Below are 26,651 nucleotides of genomic sequence, written 5' to 3' on the forward strand. Positions count from 1 at the left end.
GAGGGAGCAGCTCAGGGGCCAGCTGGCAAACGCAAACCCATCAACCCCCGGCCCCATAACAAACAGTCCTCAGCAGCTGGATTTCTTCAGTGTTTAAAGTAATTATAAACAGCCCTGGCTACTGGGAGCCGGAGGGGATCTATGAATATATCCGTATCTATTAATAGAACCTCCAGGATTAGTTAAGCAAAATCTACTTAAAGAAACATCAACTTTCACTTCTCCAGCTGCGTCTCCATCTACCGCTTCATGTGCTAGGAGAACAAACAACAGACCCAACAACGTTTCTTTGGTCTTTCTTTGGGGGGGGAGGGGGGGCTGGAAACCCCTCCTCATGGCTTTCCCAGGAAGATTCAGAATCCCCTCGGATGCTAGGGGATTGGGCTGCAGTTTTCTGGGTCTGGTAAACGGAGACAGGCGGAGTCCACAATGAGGGTTTGCTCCGCAGCCCCTAAATGTCTATGAATTTTCTTTTTTTTTAATTTTTTTTATTTTTACTTTTTTATTTATTTATGATAGTCACAGAGAGAGAGAGAGGCAGAGACACAGGCAGAGGGAGAAGCAGGCTCCATGCACCGGGAGCCCGACATGGGATTCGATCCCGGGTCTCCAGGATCGCGCCCCAGGCCAAAGGCAGGCGCCAAACCGCTGCTCCACCCAGGGACCCCTGTCTATAAATTTTCAAAGGGACCCGGGAGCCCAGCCGAAGGGCCCAGGAGTCCGGGCTGGGACCGCCCGAACCTCACGGTCGGCTGCTCGCGTCACCGCCGGGCGCTCGGGGCGGGTGTCGGCGTCCACGCCGCGGGGGGGGGGGGGGGTCCGGGGGGGGCAGGGGGCGGGGACCGCGACGGGCCACAGGTCCCCGGACCCACAGGCTCCAATGATAGAGGTAGATGCCCTCCCCACGCCTGAGGTCACAGGGGCCGGGGGGCGCGGGGGCGCGAGGGGCGCGGGGGATGCGCGGGAGGTCACGGGGGGCGCGGGGCTGCGGGGGCGCGGGAGGTCACGGGGGGCCGCGGCGGGGGGGGAGGAGGTCACGGGGGGAAGGCCACGGAGGCGCCCGGGGCGCGGGGGGGTGCGGGGGGCCCTGGACGCCCCTGCGCTTCGGCGTCAGTCTGCCATCGCCCCCAACTGAAGTTTTCCGCGGAACGAGGAAGCCCCGAGGCGACGAGCGGCGCCGGCAGAGCCCTCCTCGGAAGCAGCCGCGGCCCCCTTGCGGCCCCGCGCGGACCGGAGCGCAGGGTTGGGGCCCCGGGGCGGGTGGGGGGATGCCCAGGAGCGGGGCGCTGCAGGCGGTGCACGGGGGGAGGAGGGGGCCCGGGGCTGGGGGGAGCGGGAGGGGGTCCCGAGCGGGCGGGCGCGGGGCGGGGCGCAGGGCGGGGCTGCCCCGGAGCGCGGGTTCCCCCCCCCCCCCCCGCCTCCCGGCGCCGACCTCTGCCCCGGGCGCAGCCTACCGAGGCGGAGCCCGACCTGCCGGCGCGGGAGGTGGGACGGACGGCGAGGCCCGGAGCCCCGCGCTGCGAGGTAGGCGAGCCCGGCCCCCGCGACCTGGCCCCGCGGAGCACCCCCCCCCCCTCGGGCAGGCGCAGCCGCGGGCGGTCGGCGGGGAGCGGGGGGGGGGGGGGGCTGCCCGGGTCCGCGCCCCCGCCCTGGGGGAGGAGCCCACCCTCCGGGAAACGACCACCTCCCCCCGCCCGGGGCGCGTCTGGCTTCTTAGTTAGGCTGCTGTTTGGCGGTGCCTTTGCCGTCGGGAGTCCCCGGGTGGGTTCCCGGGGGGGGTGTCCCCCGAGGTCCCCGAGGTCGAGGGGTCGGGACACCTGCGTCGTCCTCCTGTGGCGCCGTGACAGGTCCCTGGGCCCAGAGCTTCTAAGAGCACAGAGGGGTGAACACGAGTGGTCGTCTTCCCCTTATTCTTTCCTGCCGGCCCTCGGGCTGCAGGTGCCCTCGGGCCGCAGGTGCCAGTGCCCTTGGGCTGCAGGTGCCCCCGGGCCGCAGGTGCCCCCGGGCCGCAGGTGCAGGTGCCCTCGGGCTGCAGGTGCCCCCGGGCCGCAGGTGCAGGTGCCCTCGGGCTGCAGGTGCCCCCGGGCCGCAGGTGCAGGTGCCCTCGGACTGCAGGTGCCCCGGGCCGCAGGTGCACGAAGCAGCAGAACGGCCCTCTGGGCGACCGCTGTCCACCGTCCTGGGGATTGGAAAGCTGCAAGTTACAGAGCTCATGGCAGGCGCGCAAGAGAGCCTTAGTGTCTTACACAGGACAGCTGTTAGGGACTGAAGACGTGGCTGTGATTTTTAAACCCTTCAATAGACGGGGGAATATATATATGTAAAGTATAAAAATATATAAACATGTGAAAATATATGATATATAAGTATATAATGTATACAAAGTATATAATATGTAAATGTATGAAATATATAAAATATACAATATATACATATATAATATATAAAACATGTTTATATTATATATTGTATTAAAATTTTGATGTATAAATATATATATCATATATATATAAAATAAAGATCAGAAGAAGCAGTTAGACCCAAACATAACTGAGCTCCATTATATTATAGTTGTTTTACTTTAGGAAAACTTTGTTTTACTTTTGTTTACTTTATCCAAACTTTCTTTACTATCTTCTAGTAAAGACTACATGAAGCCACAAGGGAAATTATTCTGCATGTGCAATAAGAAAAAGAGAATCTGCCCTTTTGATTTTACCTAATGTTATTAAATATTCAGTTCTGGAGAAGTCTGGTTTTTTCAGAAATGTGATCTGAGCCAGAGTCTCAGGTACCCTGGCAGACACAATCGGCGCTGTTGTTTCCTGTTACCGGCCTGCTTCCCCCCACACTCCCCCCCAACACTGATTGTTTTAGAGTGAAGGCCCCTGACACAGAGGAATTTGTGCCTAAGGCAGGGTATACCCTTGTGGCTCCTCTGCTATTTCCAGAAAGAATGAAAACAGCCTACACTTCCTGCAAATTTCTTAAGGTTCCTATCTTTGTGACTTGGTGAATAAATTTGGTAACTAAAGCTGCCCTAACTAAAATTTTGAAATAAATATGCTATTTCAGTTATATCATTCACCTTTATTACTTTGTGAATGGATAACAGGCATGTTATTTGTTAGCTGATTGATTTACAGTGTGCTGGACAGTGGGGTTGTAATCCAAATTCTGGCTGAGGCTGAAAAATTAGGTGTATATTTATTTGTTTGGGATCGTGACTGAAAACAGAAAGAACTGAAAGTTTGGAAGGGAATTAAAAAGTCATGGTTTCGAATCTCTTGAACTGAGATATTTATATCAAAATTATAGGCCATTTATCAATAGAAAATAAATTCATATTGGCCAAATGTTACTATCAACTTAACAAGGTGTTTAAGCGAATTTGCATTTTACTAAGCATGAAAACAGCCATCTACATGGGTTTGGAAAACAAAAGCGTGAATGTGTGCGCGTTCAGTTTTAGAATCTGTCTGTGGTATGTGTGGATTTGTGAGCCTGTTCATGCATTGGTTGAGCACCTGTTGGGCAGGGCACTTTGTTCTGAGTTCAAATCAGGTAAGAAGGGGTGGATACAGCTTTGTGTAGCTAAGTCACATAGTCACATTCCTGTCCTCATGGAATTTGCACAATGCTGGAGTTCTCCAGAACACCTTGGGATCCTAGATAAGAACCATATCATTGATCATCTATCAATTTTGACAGTGACTGGAACTAGATTATCTTCAAATTTAAATAGTCAACTCTAAAAATTATAAGGGACCTTATATATTATTCAGGTCGGTGTTTTTCTCTTTTGTTTAGATTGGGAAACAATTTAGGAATCACATGTTCTGAGTTTAATATGAAAAATTGAGATGTTAAGCCTGAAAGAACTAAATATCAATTTCATGCAAATTAAATACAAACTAAACTTGTAGTAGTGGAAGCCAATAATTTAGCATATAAATCAATGAATGAAAATTTTCAAATTGAGAAAATTCTATCTATCACATTATTTTTTTCTGTGAATTAGAAAAATATAACTACAATTATACTCTACCCCAGAGGAAAAGACTTACTTTATCCAAGGCATTCTTGCTTTTTTTGTTGTTGTCATTGTGGCTGTTCTTTTAAAAAAACACCTTTATTGGAGGTGTAGTTTACACACCCTAAAATATATCCACGTGTATATTCAATGATAAATCTATGGGATTGTGCAATCATCATGACAATCCAATTTTAGAGCATTCTCAGCATCCACAAAAGATTCCACCTTCCTGGGGATCCCTGGGTGGCTCAGCAGTTAAGCGCCTGCCTTTGGCCCAGGGTGCGATCCTGGAGTCCCGGGATTGAATCCCACGTCGGGCTCCCTCATGGAGCCTGCTTCTCCCTCCTTCTGTGTCTCTGCCTCTTTCTCTCTCTCTCTCTCTCTGTCTATCATAAATAAATAAATAAACAAATCTTTAAAAAAAAAATGATTCCACCTTCCTATTTGTTACAACTTTCCTCAACCCCACCCCCAGGCAACCATTAATCTACTGTCTCTCTGTTTAGATTCGCTTTCTGGACATTTCACACAAATGGGGTCATACAATAGATGGTCTTTAGCATCTGGCTTCCTTCACCTAGAACAGTGTTTCTGAGGTTCATTCAGGGTGTAGCATGTATCAGTAGTTGGTTCCTTATTATTGCTACTATTTCATGCCATTGTAAGGCTGGTCTACGTTTTGTTCACCAGCTAGTAGAGTTTTCTGCATTTACATTTAAGTGGTAAGACAGATATTTTGGTCCAACTTCCATGGTAGCATAATTTGAAAATAATTGATAGGAGCCAACCTCTTATTTGTATCATGAAAAATATATTTCTGTATGGATTACTGCTATTTTCTGTGATCTTCCTTTGATATTCCCATGAGAATAGTAAATAGTAGACCCTGTGCAAGTAGCAGAAAGCATCAATCATTTGGGATTCTAGGTTGGACATGGAAGATGTTTCACTCTTGACATTAACATGTGTGAAAAGACTTCACCTCCTTTGCTACATTTTCTTCACAAAGGACGCATTTAGAGTGGGTGAATTTTGATGATTGACCTAACAGCGATAACTGAAGTACTCTCAAAAATACGAGTGCATCCTGGGGTGCCTGGGTGGCTCAGCGGTTGAGCATCTGCCTTTGGCCCAGGGCGTGACCCCGGAGTCCTGGGATTGAGTCCCACATTGGGCTCCCTGTGCGGAGCCTGCTTCTGCCTCTGCCTGTGTCTCTGCCTCTCTCTCTCTCTCTGTGTGTGTGTCTCTCATGATTAAATAAATAAATAAAACCTTTAAAATAAAATGAGTGCTTCCTAATAACATTTTAGTGGCACACTTAACATAAAGCATGAGTCATCTATAGCCTCAAGCCTTAAAAAGTTGAAGGGAGTGCAAGTGGATTTATAAGCTTTTAGTTTTGTTATTCTGTGGTTTCTATGATTGTGCTAAAGAATGAAAACAGATACAACTGCTAATTTATTAAATCAGGCTCTAGTTTGAGCTCTTAGAGCAGAGAAAATCTAAAACAGAACAAAATCCCACTTCTTTTTTCTCTGGGACCTTTTTAAAGACCTAGATCAAAATTATAGCTCACCAGCCAGTGGTAGTGGTTTTCTGTGTGTTGTCCAGAGAACAGACCAAATCAGAACTAACACTGAAAAGCATTGACCTTTTTGAATTACCTTTCCTAGGAATCAGGAACGTTGACCAGCAGTTCTGGTAGAGCCGTTCCCTTGCACACCTCCATTCACCTTGCTTTGTGCCAACTACTACAGCAAATGTATTCTTAGAAGGTTATGCTTGACAACTTCTGCTGAAAGATCCTCTTAGAAGGATTTTTCCGGTTGAGTAGAAACCCTTCTAGAAAAAGGTTCTGTGAAACTAAAGAGAAGACAATAGTTACTACTGAAATTACACTTTCCTATTGGGGGAAAAAAAGATCATTAATAGAACTTAAAGGTCTATTTTATGGGCAACTTAGAATGCAACGGACTTTATTTTTAAAATTATAAAATTTGAAAACAAAATAGTCTAGATTAAATAACAGTTTTCCATGGCTGCATGTGTTCATTTGGAACTGTTTTTTCTGCTTGAACTATCAGAACAACCTGCTGAAATCCCTGGGTGGGAACACTGCTTTTGATGATCCGTGATGGGATGAATTAATCAGACTCTACTGGTAATGCCTTTTTTTTTTTTTTTTAACTTGGTAAAGGCTTAAAAAAAATCTCTGGAATGGATGCGTTTTTCTAGACTTCCACTGACCACGTCGTTCTAAATGTGTCCTAAGAGTCATATATCATTTACAGGACTCTCTCCTCATCCTTCCCACTTTCATATGCTCTGAAATTGGCGGGGACGAGCTGCCTCAGTTGTGTCTGTTCACCTGCAAGAGGGAGGCTTGATCAGCGTTGAGCTGTGAGTGTCTGTGAGTTATTTTGATGAGCTCACTCACTCATGGCTCCTGATGACGTCATCTGCTTTAAGGAACTAGATTTTACCCAGAACCAGAAGCTGCCTCTCACTCTGGTATCTTTCTGTGAGCCCCCAGATTTGGGGAACACACTGCCCTGCCTGTGTGTCAATCTGATGTCTTCCTGGGGTGGGAGGGCCTGGCTGCCGGTGGTGGCCTTCCTGGACAGACTTTGAAGTCACTGACCCAATAGTCTACGTGCAAATGGGCCACTGTGAAGAGTAGAAACAAGTTATGCATCTAGAAAACAATTAAGGAGCGGTTGGGTAGATGAGATGAGGGTTCAAGGCTCATGAGTTAGACTTAAATCTTGTCGTGGCAAATATTCTTACTTACTTCTTATAGACTTCTATTGACTTCCTCCTACTTTTCCACATTAGTGAATAATAAGTATGGGTAACTTCTTAGGATGTTTAAGATTTCCCTGGGCCTCCTCTGTCACCATATGGAATGTCAGGCTTCACTGGCTACTCTTGTGGCAACAGTGGTTCTACTTTGCCTTTTAACAATCCTGATTCCATCACTGTTTTGTTTTGTTTGCCATTTATATTGTTTTGGGGTCACTAATTTGAACAAAGGGAAACAAATCCGGCTAATTGTGACTTCCAGTTAGCTCTGATAAAATCAGTGAAGGTCCTTGGCTTTTAAGGTCTCAGTTGTACTTTGCTTTCTCTAAGCTGTTGTTGCATTATTATTTTTTTCAAATAAAAGTTTATGAGCTCACCTTTTTTAGTAGAGTTCTGTAAGTTTTGACAAATGGTTTCAGTCACAGAACCATCATCACCTTCAAGATACAGAACAGTTATGGGGTGCCCGGGTGGCCCAGCCAGTTAAGTGTCTGCTTTCAGCTCAGGCCATGATCTTGAGGTCCTGGGATCGAGCCCCACCTCAGGCTCCCTGCTCAGTGGGGAGTCTGCTTCTCCCTCTCCCTCTGCCTCCTCCCCCCTACTCTGCTCATGGGCTCACTCTCCTTCTCAAATACATAAAATCTTTTTAAAAAGATAGGGATCCTTGGGTGGCGCAGCGGTTTGGCGCCTGCCTTTGGCCCAGGGCGCGATCCTGGAGACCCGGGATCGAATCCCACATCGGGCTTCCGGTGCATGGAGCCTGCTTCTCCCTCTGCCTATGTCTCTGCCTCTCTCTTTCTCTCTCTGTGACTATCATAAATAAATAAAAATTTAAAAAAAAAATAAAAAGATATAGAACAGTTATGTTATTCTGTTCCCCACCAGTATTCCCCTGTGTCCCCTTTGTAGTCAATCCCCCCCCCCACTCCCAATCCCTAGTTAACCACTGATCTGTTTTCTGTGACCGTAATTTTGAATTTTCTAAATCTCATATAAATAGAACTAGAGTATGTAGGCTTTTGGATCTGGCTGTTTTCTGTAAGGAAAATGCTTTGGAGATTCATCCACATTGTGTGCATCAGTACTTCATTCTTCTTATTGATGATTAGGATTCACCTATGGATGTATATTTGAATTTTCCCCAGTGTTTGGCAATTAGTAACATCTGTGACGTATGGATCGTAGACCTTCATTTCACTTGGGTAAATACCTAGAAGTGGGATTGCTGGTTGTACAGTGAGTGCTTAACTTTATAGGAAACTGCCTAAGAGTTGTCCAGCGTGCCTGCCCATTTTGCATTCCCATGAGCAACAGACAGGAGCTCCAGCCACTCTGTATCCTCATTCATACTTACCTCCTTACTGGAAATTTTTTTATTTTTTATTTTAAAAAATATTTTATTTATTTACTCGTGAGAGACACACACACACAAACAGAGACAGAGACAGAGAGACTTAGGCAGAGGGAGAAGCAATCTCAATGCAAGACTCGATCCCACAACGCCGGGATCATGACCTGAGCCGAAGGCAGATGCTCAACCACTGAGACACCAGGTGGTCCCTGGATAATTTTTTAAATGAAGTAAATTATGTTGGAGCTAAAATATTCCAGGATGAGTTTAGGAAGCTAAAAATATTTTGTCTATTCCTGAACCTTTTACTCTTAAAATATTTTGTAAAGTCACAAGAGATATTTTCTGAAAGGATACTTTCCTTTTAAATGTTACAAATGACTAAGATAAATGTCATTGACGTATGCTTTTTTTCATATGCTCTTCACTGCCAAGTCCTAAGTGGTTTTTGAGTTGACTGTTAACTGAGGTCAATACAGGATGGATGGTCTGACTAGAAGGGTGGACAGTGAGGGGACAGCTGAGCTGAGGCTTTGACACTTCCAAGTGATGTCCTATAGCAGATGCCCGCTATGGGCTGTGGGTGTCAATATGATGATTTAATATTCTTTAAATGTGCATGACGGGTCAGACACTTCGTGAAGCACTTTTTGTGCACTGTACTGTTTAATCCTCGTATAACTCTGTGGTAAATTCAACAGTTGCATCTGAAATTTTCATTTGGGGAAGCTGAAGCCTAGGACGTTTGAAAACTGTTCAGAGGCCACCCAGCTAGCAGGAAGTAGCACAGCCTTGTGCACAGCACCCACCAAGTCTGAAGCCACCATTTTTAAGCCATGAGGCCACACTGCCTCTCTCCAGGGAATAAATCTACTGGGACAAAAACATCTGCTCACGGTCCTAGAGGATGCACAGGGAGCTCACAACAGGAGTTACTTGACGGTTACTCAGTGGTCTGACTACTAAACTAGCTCGGGCCCAAAAAATTAGGCTTAGAAATCTGTTCAGAATGCAGCAGAAGGCAAGGTGGTGAGCTGGAAAGACCCAGCGGACTCATGGCTTGACCTCCACGACCATCACTAACCAGCTGTTTTGCTTCATCTTGCTCAGCCTCCTTTCCTCATCTGTAAAGTAGGAATAGTAACACAAACCTTTCAGGGTGTGTGTGAGGATTATTATTAGGGTGTGTGAGCACCCTAACCTGCATGTAGTAGGTGCTCAGCAGACTCTGGTCCCTTCTCCCCAGTGTTTCCCCAAAGTGGATGGGACTCACGTGATTTGCTCCTTTTCACAGTTTAGTAGCCATACGGGGCACTGGGTGAAATCTTCAGCTGCTTTCAAAATTTCAAATTATGCCAATGAACTATGAAGATAGATTATTTCCTTACAAAGACACCAGGATTTAAGGCCAGTGTATCTGGGCCACCTGGTATATCAGGTGGAGGTCAATTGATGACCTTGAAAACCTTGAGTCACTTTTCTGTGACTTGATTGCATTATACCTGTGTACATGGATGGACTTAGATAAAGCTGTAGATATATAGATGGTAGGTATTGTTGTGCAATACGTTGTCATGATTAGTTTTGACAAATTTTTTTTTAAAGATTTTATTTATTCATGAGAGACACAGAGAGAGGGAAAGAGGCAGAGACATAGGCAGAGGGAGAAGCAGGCTCCCTGTAGGGAGGCTGAGGGGGACTCGATCCCGGATCCCAGGATCACACCCTGAGCCGAAGGCAGACGCTCAACCACTGAGTCACCCAGGCGTCCCTACTTTTGACAATTTATGGGAAATGATTCTTCAGTAAATGGCACAGTGTTTATCAATCCCATTTATTTGTATTTTCCATGTGTGCCGATATTTCAATCTTTTTAAAAAACTGAGATAGCTTTTATTTCATATCTAAGAGTTTCTGTAGCATTGGCTATGATGTAAATATGTGTTTGTATATAAATGAGTATCACAAATGAATAAAATTAATTCTACTTTAAAAATCTTAGTTTATTACTTGAACCAAAGTTATTACTACTGGAGCTAAGGTTAACCATGCATGTCTTCTGATACAGTGTGCATCGTTTTCCGGTAAAATACACAGTCACCTGAGATTTAGCCAGCTGACACTGGATGTCACCATTGTGCTGTGTAATGTAGCTGCAGAACAGGTGTGTTGTTTAATATTCAAGACACGGTCAGTCTCTTCAAGAGTTTGGAGATATGTTAGCATTTTTCCCCTCATGTAACCTAATTACCTTAATTCACTTTTCTTGCAACTTACTTTTGCAGCTTCTAACATCGAAGCTCTCTAGAAGAGTGACCAAGAATGATGACGAAACAATATTCAATATTGTCAGCTCAGAACTCAGAAACTGTGCTGAAACCCATCAGAGCTCTTGGTTGCAAACCTGTCAGTTAAGTTCATTGGCTCTGGATAACAAGTTGAAAAGGAACTTCCCGGTTTAGAAATGGGAGAATCCAGTGTGCTGGTCCCTCAGCCAAGAACAGGCTATCACAGGAGGAGGAGAGGGTCCTGGCATTGCCACTGGTCACTAGATGTCACCACTGGTGTTCTAGCTCCCTGGACACAAGGCAGCACTCTGTGAGGGACTCCTTCCCTTCTCAGAATAATAATGAGGTTTTCACTGCCTCCAGATTCAACAAGCCCCAGGGCCAATCCCTTTACTGGCATTTCCAGATGGGAGCACCTGGTTGGCTGAGGGTTGGCTGAGTCTAGGTGTTGAGTTGAGCACCCGGTTGGCTGAGGGTTGGCTGAGTATAGGTGTTGAGTTGAGCACCTGGTTGGCTGAGGGTTGGCTGAGTCTAGGTGTTGAGTTGAGCAGCTGGTTGGCTGAGGGTTGGCTGAGTCTAGGTGTTGAGTTGAGTATCTGGTTGGCTGAGGGTTGGCTGAGTCTAGGTGTTGAGTTGAGCACCTGGTTGGCTGAGGGTTGGCTGAGTCTAAGTGTTGAGTTGAGTACCTGGTTGGCTGAGTCTAGGTGTTGAGTTGAGCAGCTGGTTGGCTGAGGGTTGGCTGAATCTACGTGTTGGCCTGTGCTCCAGCCCAAGGGAGTGAGGAAGAAGAAGTCTTTTCCCGCAAAGACTCCTACAGGTGGTGATTCGGCATATCTGAGAAGGAGAATCAAGTGCCGGAGAGCCAAAGCATGCCATGCGTCCACCATGGTGCCTTCGGGTAGCACCCAGAGAAGTGAGTTGAGAATACCACTGGGCAGTCAACTGAATTTTAGTGTCCCTTCTATCCCCTGACGTCTTGGCACCTGGCAGTGTCCCACACTTTGCTTCAACCCTGAGGGAGCCATACCAACCAGGGCTAGACCTGTTCTTGGTAGCTGAGAAGACACCTCCTTGGGCAAACTGGAAGTCTTAACAAGTTTCAGTCTATTAAAAAAAAAAAAAAAAGTCCCTGCTACATCAAAAGAAAAGGAAAAAAATTTAAAAAAGTAAAAGAAAAGGAAAGTGGTAGGCTACACTGTGTACTTTAGTGTTTCATCGACTACCACTCCAAGCAAATTCCAGCCTCTTCTCTTACTGCCCCTTTGCCTGGAACCCTCATCTCCCAGGCAGCCACACAGCATCTCCTCCTTTCATTCAAGTCTTTGGTTCAAATGCCACTGCTTCAGATTGGCCTTCCCTCACCACTCAACCACAACAGCACCTCCTTTTGTTCTGTTGCCCTTCCCTGCTTTTCTTCCTCACGCTTGTCCCCACCTCTCAAGTTCCCAAGTGTTCCATTGTTTTATAACATCTGTCTTCCGTCTGCGCTGAAAGTCTCATGAAGGCGGGGTGTCTGGTGCACCTCTGGGGTCACAGCACCCCACACAGCTCTATTCAATAAACGTTTCATCTATGAATGACTCAATCAAAGGTTAAATAAATGATGAAAATACCTTTGTTAGAAGCTCTGAATACAAGCAGTTGCCTGTACTCATTTCTTAGGACTGCTGTAACAAAGCACCGCGGACTAAGTAGCTTAAACATAGCAATTGCTTGTCTCACGGTGCTGGAAGCCAAAGTCCAAGGTCAAGGTGTTGGCATGGTTGGGTTTTCCTGAGGCTGTGAGGAAGGGCCTGTTCCATGCTTCTCCTCCAGCCTCTGGTGGTTTGCTTGCAGTTTTGGGCATTCCTTGGCGGGTAGAAGCATCACCTTGAGCTCTGCCTTCAGCTTTACATTCTCCTGTGTGCACCTGTGTCCGAATTTTTATAAAAACACCTATTGTATTGGATTAGGAGACCAGCCTATGCCAGGGTGACTTTGCCATAACTAATTACATCTGTAATGATCCTATTTCCTAATGAGATCACATTCTGAGATACTGGGAAGTTAGAACTTCATCGTAGGAATGGGGAAGGAGCAATACTCAACCCCATAGCAGTGCTTCACATGTGTTTATTGTATAATGGATAAGCCATTCTCACGTCATTAAACAGAGAAGTAGGTTTGCTTACGTTATCCTGGGCACCCAGTGATGTGTTGGTTTATGGCACAGATTACAATTAATGTGTATGAATCACTTTGTAAACTGTAAACTGTTCATTAGATGTTAGCATAATCAGTTGGGGATGTTGATGAATTATTGATGTGTTATTGAGAAAGAACTGATACCATGGATTTTCTTGTCTTAAAATCCCAGAAGCAGATCTTCCTTTATAACCTACCTGGGTCTGCAGATGGTTTAAAATATTACCTGGTTCGTCTCTACTACTCAGACTGCTTATCAGCAATAATTGTGGATAATGGATTATTTCATTTACTCATTGGACAAACATACAAATCATTTATTATGTGCTATGCACTGTTTTAAATGCTGGGGAAATGTTACCTTGCAAACGACCCTATGTTGTTTATTGTTTCTCTCATCATTAGTTATTAATATTATCTGAAATTTGCTGATAAGGAAACTAAGGCATAAGTGGTCGAGAAAGTTGTGCAAGGTCACACAGCTACTGAGTGGCAGAGGCAGGCCGTGAAACCAGGCGGTCTGCCTCTAAACCTTTTCATTGGAGAATGTTCTTTCTTCATGGAAAATCTCATGGAAAAATTCAGTGTGTGACAAAACAAAGCAGAAGCGCTTTGGTTCAAGTTGGGATGGCAAAGCCCTGTCTACTTAGCACCTCCCGTCCCCTGGGAGCCCTGTTTGAAAAGCCCTGATCTGGGAAATAACACCTCTTGGCGTGATGCCACTTATAAGCTGTCTTCAATCCACTGTAGCATAAAGCAAATAAAATTCTTTTCTCACTTTAATTAACTGATTGTGTTTTATTTTGAAAATTTTATCTGCCTAATCTACTTCTGGCAGAAATAAAATGCTAAGATGGATTTTCCCCAGGATGGTAATGCCATATGGCAATTTGGACTTTGCTGGCTTAAGTTCCCCTTGGGTTTCTTTATACAAATCAAGGACTGTGATCACAAAAATTTCCTGAATCAAAGAGAGGAATGGAATTGGATTTCGTTTGAATAGAGCTGGATGTAAACTTTGCAACCAGATGGGCATAAACTACCTCCTCTGTTATCGGCTGCGTATCTTCTGTGGTTATTGATAACATAAAATAATAGGAGCAATGGTATTAACCATTACTGCCCATTGAGTGCCTGCTGCAACCAATGAAGTTAAAAAAAAAAAAAAACCACTCTGTTTTACAACTCTAGGTGTTTTATTATCCCTATTTTACAGACAAAGGTAAGTTGAGGCTAAAATTCTACATAACTTGTTTAAGATGGCCCAACTAGTGAGTGGAAGAGGTTCGGTGTTTTGAGAAATATCAGTGATAAAGGAGCTGAATTCCTTGATATTGAGAATAAAAGGCACAGAAGAGAGTATGTTTAGGACATATAACGTGGGGCCTGGTGTGATTTTCAAATTATGAAAGACCGTGAGAATGCATTTGGGATTGCTCCCAAAGACTGATTAACTCCTATGCTGAAACACCTCTCATCATTTGTTAACATACACAGTGGGTAACATATTAAAAAGGAAAAAAAGAATGCAAATCGATCACATGGGACCGTAGATCAGGGAGGATTGAACTGGAGAACCAAACGGAACTCAGACCACATTGGTTGTTCTGCTCACTTCTATTTTCCCACAGATTTTGCTCCCACTTCTGCTCCATCCTAACCCAGGGGTCAGCAAACTTATCCCGTGAAGGACCATATAGTAAATATTTGGGACATTGCTTGCCACATATTTTCTCTGCTGTTGTAAAGCAAAAACAGCACAGACAATATGGAAATGAAATGGCTGTGGGTATTGCAAACTTTCAAGTATGAACACTAAATTTGAACAACATATAATTTTCATGTGGCACAAAATGATGTAGCTGTTTTGATTTTTGTTAAGTGTGTGTGTGTGTGTGTGTGTGTGTGTGTTCATTTTAGACCATTAAGAAATATAAGCACCATTGTGACTTTACAGACTGTGCAAATAGGTGGGAAGCCAGACTGGGCTCACATGACTGCTGACCACACTCAGGCTTGATCATCCCCCTCTGGTTTTCAAACACATGGCTTATTGTCTCTATGGGTGTTTCTTTTACTTCAAGTTGCATTTAAATGATGTTTTGGACCAAGCACTTCATCCCAGAAGAGACTTCAGAAGACCAAGTACCAGAGGTACTTGCACTCACATTCTGCAAAAGCAGACTTGCTGAGTTGCAGCTGCCAAATCGACTTTGGGCGAAATAAATAGAAGCCATAGTGGTTGTCTAAGAGGATTTATAATAAAATGGAAAATTCTTGGCATACTCTGTCAATTTCATTGAAGATTAAAGAATAAATTCAGGACTTAGAGTTATTCCAATAGCAAGCTAGTTTTAAAGTGATAATAGCTAATACGAAAATTCTTTGTGTGCTTTACCAGCATAGGTCATTGCTAAATTTTAATATTTTGCTGTTGTTGTTTTCCTCACCAGGGAAGCCAGCCTTAATGTAATAGAAACACCCTTGAACTTGGTGTCCCAAAGACAAAGGCTTGAGTTTCAGCTCTGTTCGTTTTCCAGTGACCTTGGGTAAGTTACCACCTACAGGAGTCTTGGCTTCCTGTTCAGTAAGGTAAGGTGAATAATCCTACCTCACAGGGCTTTTCATTTTATTGATTTATTTATTTTTAGTTCTTTACTCTTTATTGGGGAAATTTATAACAAGAGACAAAGTAGAGGAACATAGTGAATTCCATGTGCCCTTGACCTATTTCAGTAATTCCCTGCATTTTGCCAAATTTCTTCCATCTTTACCCCACCCCCTTTTCTCTCTCTGCTAGAGTATTTTACAGCAATTCTAAATGTAATATTTCAGTATGGATGACTAACAGAAAAGATCTTTCTAAAGAATATCATAATTCTAATATACCTAGCAAAATTGCAATGGTTCTTTAACATAACCCATTATCCAATTAGATTTAAAGTTTCCCCAGCTGTCTTAAAAATGTCTTCATATACCTGGTTTATTTGAATCAAGAGCCAAGGAAGATTCAGATATTGCGTTTGGCCACATGTTTCTTTAAGACTCTTCATTTATGGCAATTTTCCTTCTCTTCTTCCCATCTTTCTTCATATAATTTGTGGAAGGAACTAGTTGTTTGTCTCATAAAATGTCACATAATTTGGATTTGGCTGATTGCAACCTTCGCCCTTGTAGAGTCATTGAACATTTTCCTCTTGTTCAGATGCTTACTGTCCTTAGATATAGAGGCTTGATTAGATTCAAGTTCAATTCTTTTTTAAAGCATACTTTGTAGGTGATGCTTTTTGCATGTGATTGTACGACATCTAGAGGACAAAATGTCTGGTTATCTCTTTCTACTTCTGTCACGATTGATTAGTAAGGTTCCCAGGTTAATGCATTCTTCATCAACCTCTCACCTAGTGATTTTGGCACTGGTTGATGACTGTTGTTTAGATCCATTATTTCATAAGGGATTGCAAAATGTAGGTCTAATTCTATCATCCACTTAGATTTATTAGCAGGACTTCTTTAAAAAAAAAGAATCAATTATTTGGTTACCATGAAATATAATTCATACAAGAAAGGCAAGATAAATGCTTGTTGGTGCATTTATCTCACTTCCTCTTTTGAGCTGATGTTAGTATAATGATGGCCTCTCTCCATTGAGTTGGATGATGATGGTTGCTGTTGGTGGTGGTTTTTCTCCTGTCACTATAATTTCAGGAATTTATAATCCTTCGTATTTTTCAATCCTTCACAGTCATTCCTCTATCAGATTGGCTTTGTATAGTATTAAGTCACCTTCTGCCTTCTGGTAGAACAAGATATCTCAAACTTACCTTGTATATTTCTTGTCTCAGACCTAAATCATTCAAGAAACCATGATTTCTTTTTAGTAGAGAATGATATACTGAGACCATGGTCTGGGCACTGGGAGCATCAATTGCTTATATTTCGAAATTTTTGAGTGGCTGGACCTAGAATACATTTTTAGAGGAAAATAAATCATTATTTTATATTCATAATTTCAGTTTGGATTATAAGGTGTTTACAGAACATTTTTGCTCTAATTGTAGGATTTTTTTTCTCTATGTTCAAAATTTTAGTTCTTGATGTTAAGAGAATGACTTTGTGGCTTTATTCTACATCATGCATTTATGTGGGTGAGTGCATGTGCATGCACATACACATATACTACTTTCAAAATAGCAATACCAATATTTCCACTAACAATATTATTAATGAGTATAGTTTAAGATTGTTTTGCACTTCTTTTTGTTCTTAGGGCATAGCACACCTGGGATAAATAGCCCCTGGCATGTGTTTTAAAGTCACTTCAAGTAATTCAATAATAATTCAACTTGTTATACAGATATAGTTATTTGTGTATTTATTTCTTATTTTAGAAGGATTTCATTTTCTCCTATTTAATTTAGTTTTACTTTATAATTAGGTAAAACAATTACATTGTTCAGTGTCAAAACTTAAATCACAGATTTTCCCCTTCTATCCACCTCTTCCTTCTTTTAGAAATTACTATGCTATACATCCTTTATATATCCTTTTCTGCACCATGTCTTTTTTATTGAATAATGCATCCTAGAGAAGACTTCATAGCAGATTATTCAACTAGTCCTCTTTTTGTGGATATTTAGGCTTTTCCCAATATTTTTCTATTACAAATAGTTCTCCAGTAGATGACCTTTATAGGCTCTTGAGAGTTAAAAAAGAGTATAAAGTGACATATAAGTGATATATATATATATATATATATATATATATATATATAATATATACATATGATTTTGTTATATTGTTTTAGTTCCACAGTCATTTATTAAGTGCTTACAATGTGCTGGAATATAAAGATGAATAAGATGCAATCTGTAGTCTTAAGGTTTTATAGTCCAATATGATGTGGAGTAAAAAGAGACATTTTACATAGTTTCTTCTCAGATAATTTGATTTTTATACTTCTGATCAATGAATGCTTCAGCTGGTGCTGTTTTTATATTAAATTAATTCCTGGATATATCCAGATATCAATAATTAATCACATGTTCTACTATATTTAATTATAGTGCTAATACAGAACTTCTTTCAGTTTATGGACCGTATTATCAGATCATCAAAGAAGTTAGTTTTGACTAACTGATTTGTGTTTTCCTAGAGCCGGAATTCACAATGACAACAGTAACAGTGACCACAGAGATTCCCCCAAGTGGTAAAATAAAAAATAACTCTGCCCTGTATGAGTCCACATCAGCTCACGTTATTGAAGAAACTGAATATGTGAAAAAGGTATGCAGGTACTGGAAATCGATCATGATCTTTTAAAATGCAACCTAACATGGATGGGTGGGCTTTGTTTCTCCCTCCATAGAACCTGTGAGGACACATTTGGTAAAGGACAACCCCAGCAGCTGAAATTTCAACACATGTTTGGTAACCTCTCTTGAGGACACAAACCTCTGTTCCCACACATGGCATAAAATTGAATCATGGGCCAGAAGGGTTCAGAACACCTATCAGCACTTAATTTGCCCCACACTCTTCACCACTGCACTTCCTACTGTTTTATATCATTTCTCAGTTGTTTCATGAGTGTTGCTACTGTGCTCCCAACTAGATGTTTATGTTCTCTCTGAGTTACTGTCTCTCCTTACCGCTTCCTTTTCACAGTGCTGGGTTGCTCTCCTCAGTGATCACATGTTGGCATGTGACTTCATTACAAATGTGAAATCTTATGAGAATCCAGTGATAATGGCTGACAAAAGTATATATTCTTATGAACTGTTTCTTAGAACAGATAGAAAAATTTGAACCTGGCTAGTTTATAACTTACTTAGATTAATTCATCTTTGAGTGTCTTACAATTCCATAGGTCACTAAGACATTAGGCTTATATTTCATGCATAAATTTGTATGATCTTCTCTTAGTAATTATTCTGTAGTAATTACTAAATAGTAATTATTCTATAGTAATTGCTAGCTAGTAATTATTCTCTAGTAATTACTAGCTAGTAATTATTTTGTAGTGATTACTAAATAGTAATTGTTTTATAGTAATTACTAAATAGTAAATTAGTACTAAATTGCTACATAGGAAAAATAGAATTAAATAGTATTAAATACTAATTACTAAATAGTAATTATTTTGTAGCATAATATTCATTTAGGTTATATTTTAGGTTTGACTGAGAAAGAATTATAAAGACCAAATGTTCATTTTCTGCAGTCTAAACAATATTAGCCTAAATGCAAGTCAGGTTGGTGGCAGTTATTTAAATCTCTGATCAGTGTTTATTATTACTTTCCAGATAAATCAGGTATACTGTAGCTGGTATAAAGAAAAAAGTATTTGACATTAAATGTCTTTGAAAAAAAATTTAAATGTGCTTTTCTTCTAGATCCGAACTACTCTGGAAAAGATCCGAAATCAAATTTTTAAAGATGAAGTAGGACATAACAGTACAAATCACAAACTAGAAACAAAGGTAATAAATTGATCAAAATGTACCACTTTATTCCTTCAGTAAATAAACATAAAACAGTATAAACCCTATTTAAATAACTTTTTATGATAATTATTAAATTATTCTTTGAAGTTTTGAATGATGGATGTTAAATATTTTGTCAGTATCTAAAGATGTTACTGGGCATATGTATGAAATATTTAACCACAGATGTTATTAGCAGGCTCAGATTGGAAGGACTAGACCTTAGTTGAATATTTTAAATAGGGCTTACTTATCTAAAGTATATGTAAAGATGTCAGCCCAGCCAGGATATAGGGCAGCAACATTTTTCAAAGCGTGATGAAGGTACAACCTTTTAGGCTCACCTGGGTCACGCCAATGGACACAGAGTCGAAGTTATTAAGCTGTTAGGCCAAGTGATCAGACAATTGATAAACTTGAATGTACCGTTTCCCCTGTGACTGGCCTTATATTCTTAATGTCAAACAATCTACACTAGCCTTGCCTGGATTGTGCCGGATTAGAGCCCATCTGAAGCCAAGTGCACCTCATCCATACCAACGTTGTCCACTATATAGTGTAGCCATAGAGAATGAAGAAGGCATAAATATTGTTCCCTTTATCATGCTCAGTCTGCCAAACTAACACAACCAGCTCCAAAAATTTTCTTATATTAAGTGCTCAGAAACTAGAAAAAAAGGTTAATGTTTGTGAATGGTGGTAAAGGCCAAAAAAAAAAAAAATCCATTTTGGTTCTATTGAGTTGTTTATTTCACCTGTAAGTGGAGATTTATAATGGGTACTGTGTGTCTGATTCTGGCTTTGAAGGTAGAGGTTTGGGCTAGAAGATCCAGGCCACAGGGCAGAGATTTTAGAAATAAAGATAGCATTTAAATTTCTGAAATTGGAGGAGATTGCCAAATGTGAGTGTGGATAGAAATGACGGGGGCACCTGAGTGGCTCAGTCAGTTGAGCATCTGACTCTTGGCTTTGGCTCAGGTCCTGATCTCGTGGGTCCTGAGATCGAGCCTTGCCTCTGGCTCCGGGCTCACTCAGGGGAGAATCTGCTTGAGGATTTTTTCCTTCTGCCCCTCTCCTCATGTGCATGGGAGCGCTCTCTCTCTCTCTCTCTCTCTCTCAAAAATAAATAAATAAATAAATAAATAAATAAATAAATAAATACATCTTTAAAAGAAATTAAATGGCAGGAAATTTGAGCATTTGGTCCTGAGATATCCAACACTTTGGAAGAAGAATCCTCACAGCAGGCTGGAAAAAGACACTAGTGAATTAGAAGGAAAACCGGAAGAGAGAGAGTCACTGAATGGCAAGTGAAAAAGGGTGTCACCACTATGTCTAATGGTGCCTATGGGTCAAGTAAATTGAGAACTGAACATTCACCATTGGATATCACAATGGGAAGGTTGGTGACCTTGATAGGAGTTAGGAATGGAGATGAATTGTGTTGCCAGTGTGTCTGCCTTGGTCATCTCAAACCTCAAGATAGCAAATAATAGCCTCAAAGGACCTGCTCCTTCCCCTGCAATATCTGCACAACGTCCATGTGGGAATTCAGCATACTGATCTAGGGCTTTACTGCTCTCCAAGCCTGGGCGGTATTCACAGCAGCAGTAGCAGTACCAGGGAGCTCTTTAGAAATGTAGCATCTGGAGCTCCACCCCAGACCTTGTGAATCAGAATCTGCATTTTAACTGGATCTATCACCAAGTGACTCATATACACATCAAAGTTCAAGATGCACTAATCCATGACCTTTGTAGCTATCTACTGCTGCCAGCAATCTACCTTCCACAAGACTCCTTCCATGGAGTATTCTTTTACAAATTAAAAACAAAATAACTTATATAGGGAGAGTGAGAGTATATAGTAGTGTATGGAGTAGAATAAACAAAACCATGATGGAATTACAGGTCTTTAAAATTTATATATTTATATATATTATTTATTTCACTATATTCTTTTCTGCTTTTTTATTTCTGTAAACGTAACCTATATTTTGTACTAGAAAGAATATTGCCTTTGTTAAACAAACTTGGGTTCCAATTCTGGTCCTGGTGGTTGTTTTAGGTATAACCTCCTAAAATACTAGAAAACACTTACTAGTATTGCTAGTAAGCTTACTAGTGAAACACTCTCATCTTCAATTTTCTCCTCTGAATAATGGACATAGTGCCTTCTAGTGTTTGCAGCATTCAGACAAAGGGGGCTTTATAAAACATCTAAAAGATTACCTGTCACATAATAGGTGCTTACTAAATAGAAGTCTAAAAGGAAGTTATTATTTTATAATTGTTTCATTTCAGGGTATGTAGAATTGTATATTGCCTTGAAATAATTTGGAAGAGCAGAAAGCATAGGTAGGATAGATACTCAAGAGGCTGTTTCATGTGCTCTCCCACTTACCGTGTTAACTGAGGCTCAGTACCTCACTTTTGGTATCTGTAAAATTGATGTAGTTGAGTTAGATAGTTTCAAATTATCTTTCCACTTCCACATGTCCTTGATTCTAGATAAGATTTATTTTATGCTCTCTAAGTTTATTTTCAGTAGGCAAGAGTTTACATTGAGTCACGCTGGCAATAACATCCAGTTCTGATATCTCTGGAAATTTAATATGGGGTGATTACAGTGAAGCATCACTGAACATTGACTATTATGTATTGTAACTATTAGGTCCGATTATATTCGTTTATAATACAATGTAACCAAAATGCATCTGTGTCTGCAACTTAGATTTTAAAAGGGGGAAAAAATAGGCCTTGTGGATATTATTTATCTCCCAAAAAGGACTTAATGGTATATTTAAAACTATAGGGAATAAAAACGCATAAAAGATATTCCTCTACCTTTTTTTTTTAATAAAAGAACCTAATCAAATTTGAGCAAATATAGAGGCCAGCTGCTTCATCTAGAATTCCCCTTTGATATTTGAAATTCAAAATATTTATTTGTGCTGACCTGAATGTTTTTTGTATATATATTAGTAGTGAGTGATAATTATTGTTGTCAAAGTTTGTAGAGGAAAAGAATAGTCAGGTTGACGATTTTCATGTTTGTTCATTTCAGCATTGTCAAAACATTCAGAGTGGCTTGGATTTTGAAATGGATCCCTCTTGTCGCAGTTTGGATCTGCTCATGGAAAGGATGAAAGGGAAAGAACAGCAGCTCTTAGAAATGAACAAAGAAAATGAAATATTGAAAATCAAGGTATGGCTATCAGGAGAAATTTCTTTTTTTTTTAAGATTTTAATTTATTTATTATAGGGGGAAGGACAGATGCAGAAGGAGTGAGAAAATCAAGCAGACTCCATACTGAATGTGGGGCTCAATCTCACAACCCTGAGATCATGCATGACCAGAGCTGAAACCAAGGGTCAGATGCTTAACTGACTGAGTCACCCAGGAGGAATTTCTGGTAGTTATTTTAGGTGTAGGAGAAATTTCTGATTTTGTGTTTTTGGGCCTTTGAGCCAATAAGATAGTTTCATGGATGTGTAAAAGCAGACAGGCATCCTTACACATCCACGGATCCACACGTATGCTCACCTTCATAGAGAACCACTTTTCCATTTTATAAATTAAATCTCACTGTTCTATTTTGGAGACTACTTTTACTATTGAAAAGATTTTACAAAAGTTCAACGGATATAAAGTTTCGGTTGTGCGAGATGAATCAGTTCTAGAGATCTGCTGTTTGATACTGTGCCTGTAGTTAATACAGTGTCATACACTTAAAAATGTGTTAAGAAGATTGGTCTCATGTTAAGTATTCCTCCTAAATAGTTTTTTAAAATCTTTCATACTTAATAAATATTAATTAGAACACTCATAGTCAAATGGCTCATTATTTTGTTTAATTAACCTATTATTGGATACTTTATATATTCTGGGTGTTGGGGGGGTTATTATATTTGCAGTCCTGCAATGAATATTTCTGTAGGTAAATCGTTGTGGCCATTCTTGATTATTTCTTTTGGTTAAATCCCGGACATTTGCCCTTAATACTCACATCTTGTCCCACTGCTGTCTTAGGAAAATACATCTTTTTAGTGTCATGGGCATCAACGATAAAATGCAAATAAGTGTATAAGCTGATGAGACACTGTGGAACTCTTTGAAGGGTGCATCCTATAAATGCAGAGCACTGATTGTGGAGCTTTGGTTTGGCCTGGTTGGTGCAAATCCTTGTGCATGATAGTTTCCCTAAATAGGATGTTTCTCATTTTACTTTTTCCTCTTACTAGGTAATAGTGTCTTTTCTCCTATTTGCTGTATAGGAGGGTGCAAATTACCATTTGCCTCTCTGTTTTCAGTCGCCTATCAAACTGTTCTGACTTTAACCTTTTCTACTGTAAATGCCAAAACATACGTGACCTCTTTTTCTAGCTGGAAGCCTCCAGAGAAGCAGGAGCAGCGGCTCTGAGAAACGTGGCCCAGAGATTATTTGAAGTCTACCAAACACAGTCTGAAGAAGTTAGGAAGCAGCATGAGGATGGTAAACGCTTATTGGAGGTACTGGGTTAGCAGCTTGTCTTTTGGAGAATTGACACCCCAGAGAATGTGTATGTGTATTGGTTCACGTCTCCCTTTTTGAGGTTTGATGTGAAATAAGCAATGGCCCCATGTCTTTGGCAAGCCTTGGACTGGGCAGGGTGCCCATCTTCTGTCCTGATCTCTCCCCACATCCTGCTTAGCCTGGCACTCAGACATTGTTCAGCTGTGGTGTTGCCGCTCTTGCCCGAGGCCCCGTGGAGCACAGGTGGGAGGAAGCTGGGCCACCCTGTCTAGAAATCAGGGCTGTCCCAGGGACACTGGCCAGTGACTCCTCTCCTGGTTCTGCTTTTGACTAAGTAGATGACCTAGGTAGAGTCATTTTCCCCTCTCTGGAGTTGGATTTCCTTGTCTCTAAAATGAGAGTTGGGCTAGATCAATGGTTTCAAGATGGTTTTGACCCGGTCCTAGAATACATTCTTCAAATTTAAAAAAAGTATCTGTACATTTATATTTTAAAATACACCTTTCATATTTCAATATATAACTCTATAAATTAAAATATTTTAAAAACATAAATATGTATACATGTGTCTATATGTGTGTATACATATGCATAGACATACACATATAAACACATGCATACATTTTTTGGTTTGTTTTTAAATCTGACGTATACATTTTAAGATCAATACACCATTATTTGAAAAATGAATTCTAGGATTGGGAAAAGGAAGAAAGAAATGTGCGTATGTTTGTGTGTGCGAGTGTTTGTATGTATATATTCACCAAAACTCTAAATAGGGAAGCTCATTCATGCTGGGGTGGGGTACGTAGGCCTCTGACAGCTCGGGCCCTGCAGAGATCTCCACGGGATCATAAGGAAATCCACTGTGCAGGTGACACACCTTCATGCTTCTGGATGTGCTGGTGATGGTCGGAAACTCACAGGGTACAGATAAAGAACTGTAGTGAATGAAGTGAGCACCCAAGTGCTCCATGTGAGTGAGTGGTCGGCCTGTAGGGAAGGGAATTCATGTGTTCTGCAAAGGGGCCTCAGCCCCAGCCTGAAGATGCTTGGCAGGAAAGCCCACCTGGTGTTTCCAAAGGAAAGAAACTAGATGCTTTTTTTCTACTGTAAAATCTCATATTTTATTAAATATAAATGCCGATGTGTGCATGCATGTCAGTTAGAAGTCACTTGAGACACTCAAGTGTGGCCTGTAGGCTACCAGATGAAGACTTCACTTCTATGATCTTTAGCACTGTTCCTGCTATAGGCCTGGGGAATAACCCCCAACACAGTGGGGATCATTATTCTGCTTTTATGACACTTTCTGATTAAAAATAAAACATTAAAAAGTGAAACATTTTTTACTTGAGCATCTAAGATTTTAATTCTAATTAAATTTCATTGAGAAAAAGTTAAAAATCTTGCTTTTCTTAAATTAGCATCTGTCTTTCTTATACCAGTCGGGGTAGCATGTTTTATGGTAACAAATGTAAACATTCTAGAAATAATGCTGAAATATTATTAATACTATATTGTTTAGTGCTGTTGCAGCCCATTGAGTTTGTTTTGGAGGAAACACTAAATTCAAAAGAGTAATTTGAATGAAGTGTGAATAATTAAATTTTTTTGGCTACTCAAAATTATAGAGGGCAATACTATCTGTTTAAACTTAATAAAAACAATAGTTTCACCATTGTCTTACTGACCAAAGGTTAACAAACTTGAAAAAGAACAGCAATTGAAACAACATGCTGAAAATCTGAATCAAATTGCTAAAAAGCTTGAAGAAAAACATAATCAAATCACAGAGCTGGAGAACCTTGTGCAGAGGATGGAAAAGGTGAGCCCCTGGGGAATTAGAAGAATTTCTTCCAGACAGGGTTAGGGAGAGAAGGAAAGAAAATAACACTAAAATAAATAAGATATATAAATATATATAATTTATATATAAATGTGAATTTATTTATTTATAAATATAATTTATAAATTTATACAATTAAATGTATTAATATATATATTTTTTAGCAAGAGAGTGTGCATGCTAGAGCAAGCAGGGGGAGGGGAGGGGCAGAGGGAGAAGGAGAGAGAAAATCTCAAGCAGACTCTCCACTGAGCATGGAGCTCAACGTGGGGCTTGGTTTCCGACACTGAGATCATGACCTGAGCCAAAATCAAGAGTAGGATGCCCAACCGACTGAGCCACCCAGGCACCCCTAAAATACATAAAATATTAGTTGAAAGTGAGTACCCTTTTCGACAACTAAGACTTCAGAAAGAACTCAGTAATGTTAGTTCCTCCCCTTACACACTTAACATGGTCTGTACTGTCACTAATTGGCCTTTCTCCAAGTGCTGCAGTCATATCATCCTCTGTCACTTTCTCTCTCTGGTGTATGTATGGCTTAGAAAAGGGAAGCAGGTGAGACTGTGAGTGGAAACAATGGGAACAATCACAAAATCCACCTATTGGTAATCATACAGTGAATCCCTGTAATAGCATTTCTGTGTATTAGAGTCAGTGAAATATCTGTTCTTTGGCCACCCAAGCTCACTTTGGGATTGTGAATACCTCTGGCTACATTGGGACGGATATAATTCACATTAAGGAAAGACCTCCTATAGGAACTGGAACTTCCGTAAGAGATAATTTAGGGAAGAATAGTGACAGAACAAAAATTATTAAAAATTTTATGCAGTATGCCTTTGAGTGGTTGACACTCCAAGCATATACAGATGGTGAGCATATAGATTTAATTATGCATCTATTAGAATTTAGAATACAGAGAAATCAAGGAATACTGGGTTTTTAATAGAAAACAAACGGACAGAAAATTGGGCTCTTTAAAACTGGATGTGGGGTAGATTAAGAATATAGGTTTGCAGGTGTCGCCTGGCTGGTTCAGTCAGTAGAGCATGCAACTCTTCATCTGGGGTTGTGAATTCGAGCCTCATGTGGAATGTAGAGATTACTTTTAAAAGATCTTTAAAAAAATAGGCTTTG

At 41.0% G+C, this 26,651-nt stretch overlaps 1 protein-coding gene across 5 annotated transcripts in view; it reads left to right on the forward strand.

Moving 5' to 3' along the window:
* Positions 1-823: 823 nt before the first annotated feature.
* Positions 824-26,651, forward strand: part of CCDC68 (coiled-coil domain containing 68) — a 51,185-nt gene continuing 25,357 nt past the window's right edge. For 2 of the 5 annotated variants that reach the window (XM_038525940.1, XM_038525944.1), the window contains exons 1-7: positions 1,421-1,524; positions 15,115-15,210; positions 17,817-17,947; positions 19,057-19,143; positions 22,213-22,353; positions 23,533-23,658; positions 25,362-25,490. In XM_038525940.1, the coding sequence (XP_038381868.1) occupies positions 17,831-17,947; positions 19,057-19,143; positions 22,213-22,353; positions 23,533-23,658; positions 25,362-25,490 (600 nt within the window). In that variant the 5' untranslated portion in view covers positions 1,421-1,524; positions 15,115-15,210; positions 17,817-17,830. Of the gene's footprint in view, positions 890-1,420; positions 1,525-15,114; positions 15,254-17,816; positions 17,956-19,056; positions 19,144-22,212; positions 22,354-23,532; positions 23,659-25,361; positions 25,491-26,651 lie in introns of those variants that run through there. The other 3 variants (XM_038525941.1, XM_038525942.1, XM_038525943.1) reach the window with 3 other exon arrangements.

Source organism: Canis lupus, chromosome 1 (genome assembly GCF_011100685.1).
Source record: "Canis lupus familiaris isolate Mischka breed German Shepherd chromosome 1, alternate assembly UU_Cfam_GSD_1.0, whole genome shotgun sequence".
NCBI lineage: Eukaryota > Metazoa > Chordata > Mammalia > Carnivora > Canidae > Canis > Canis lupus.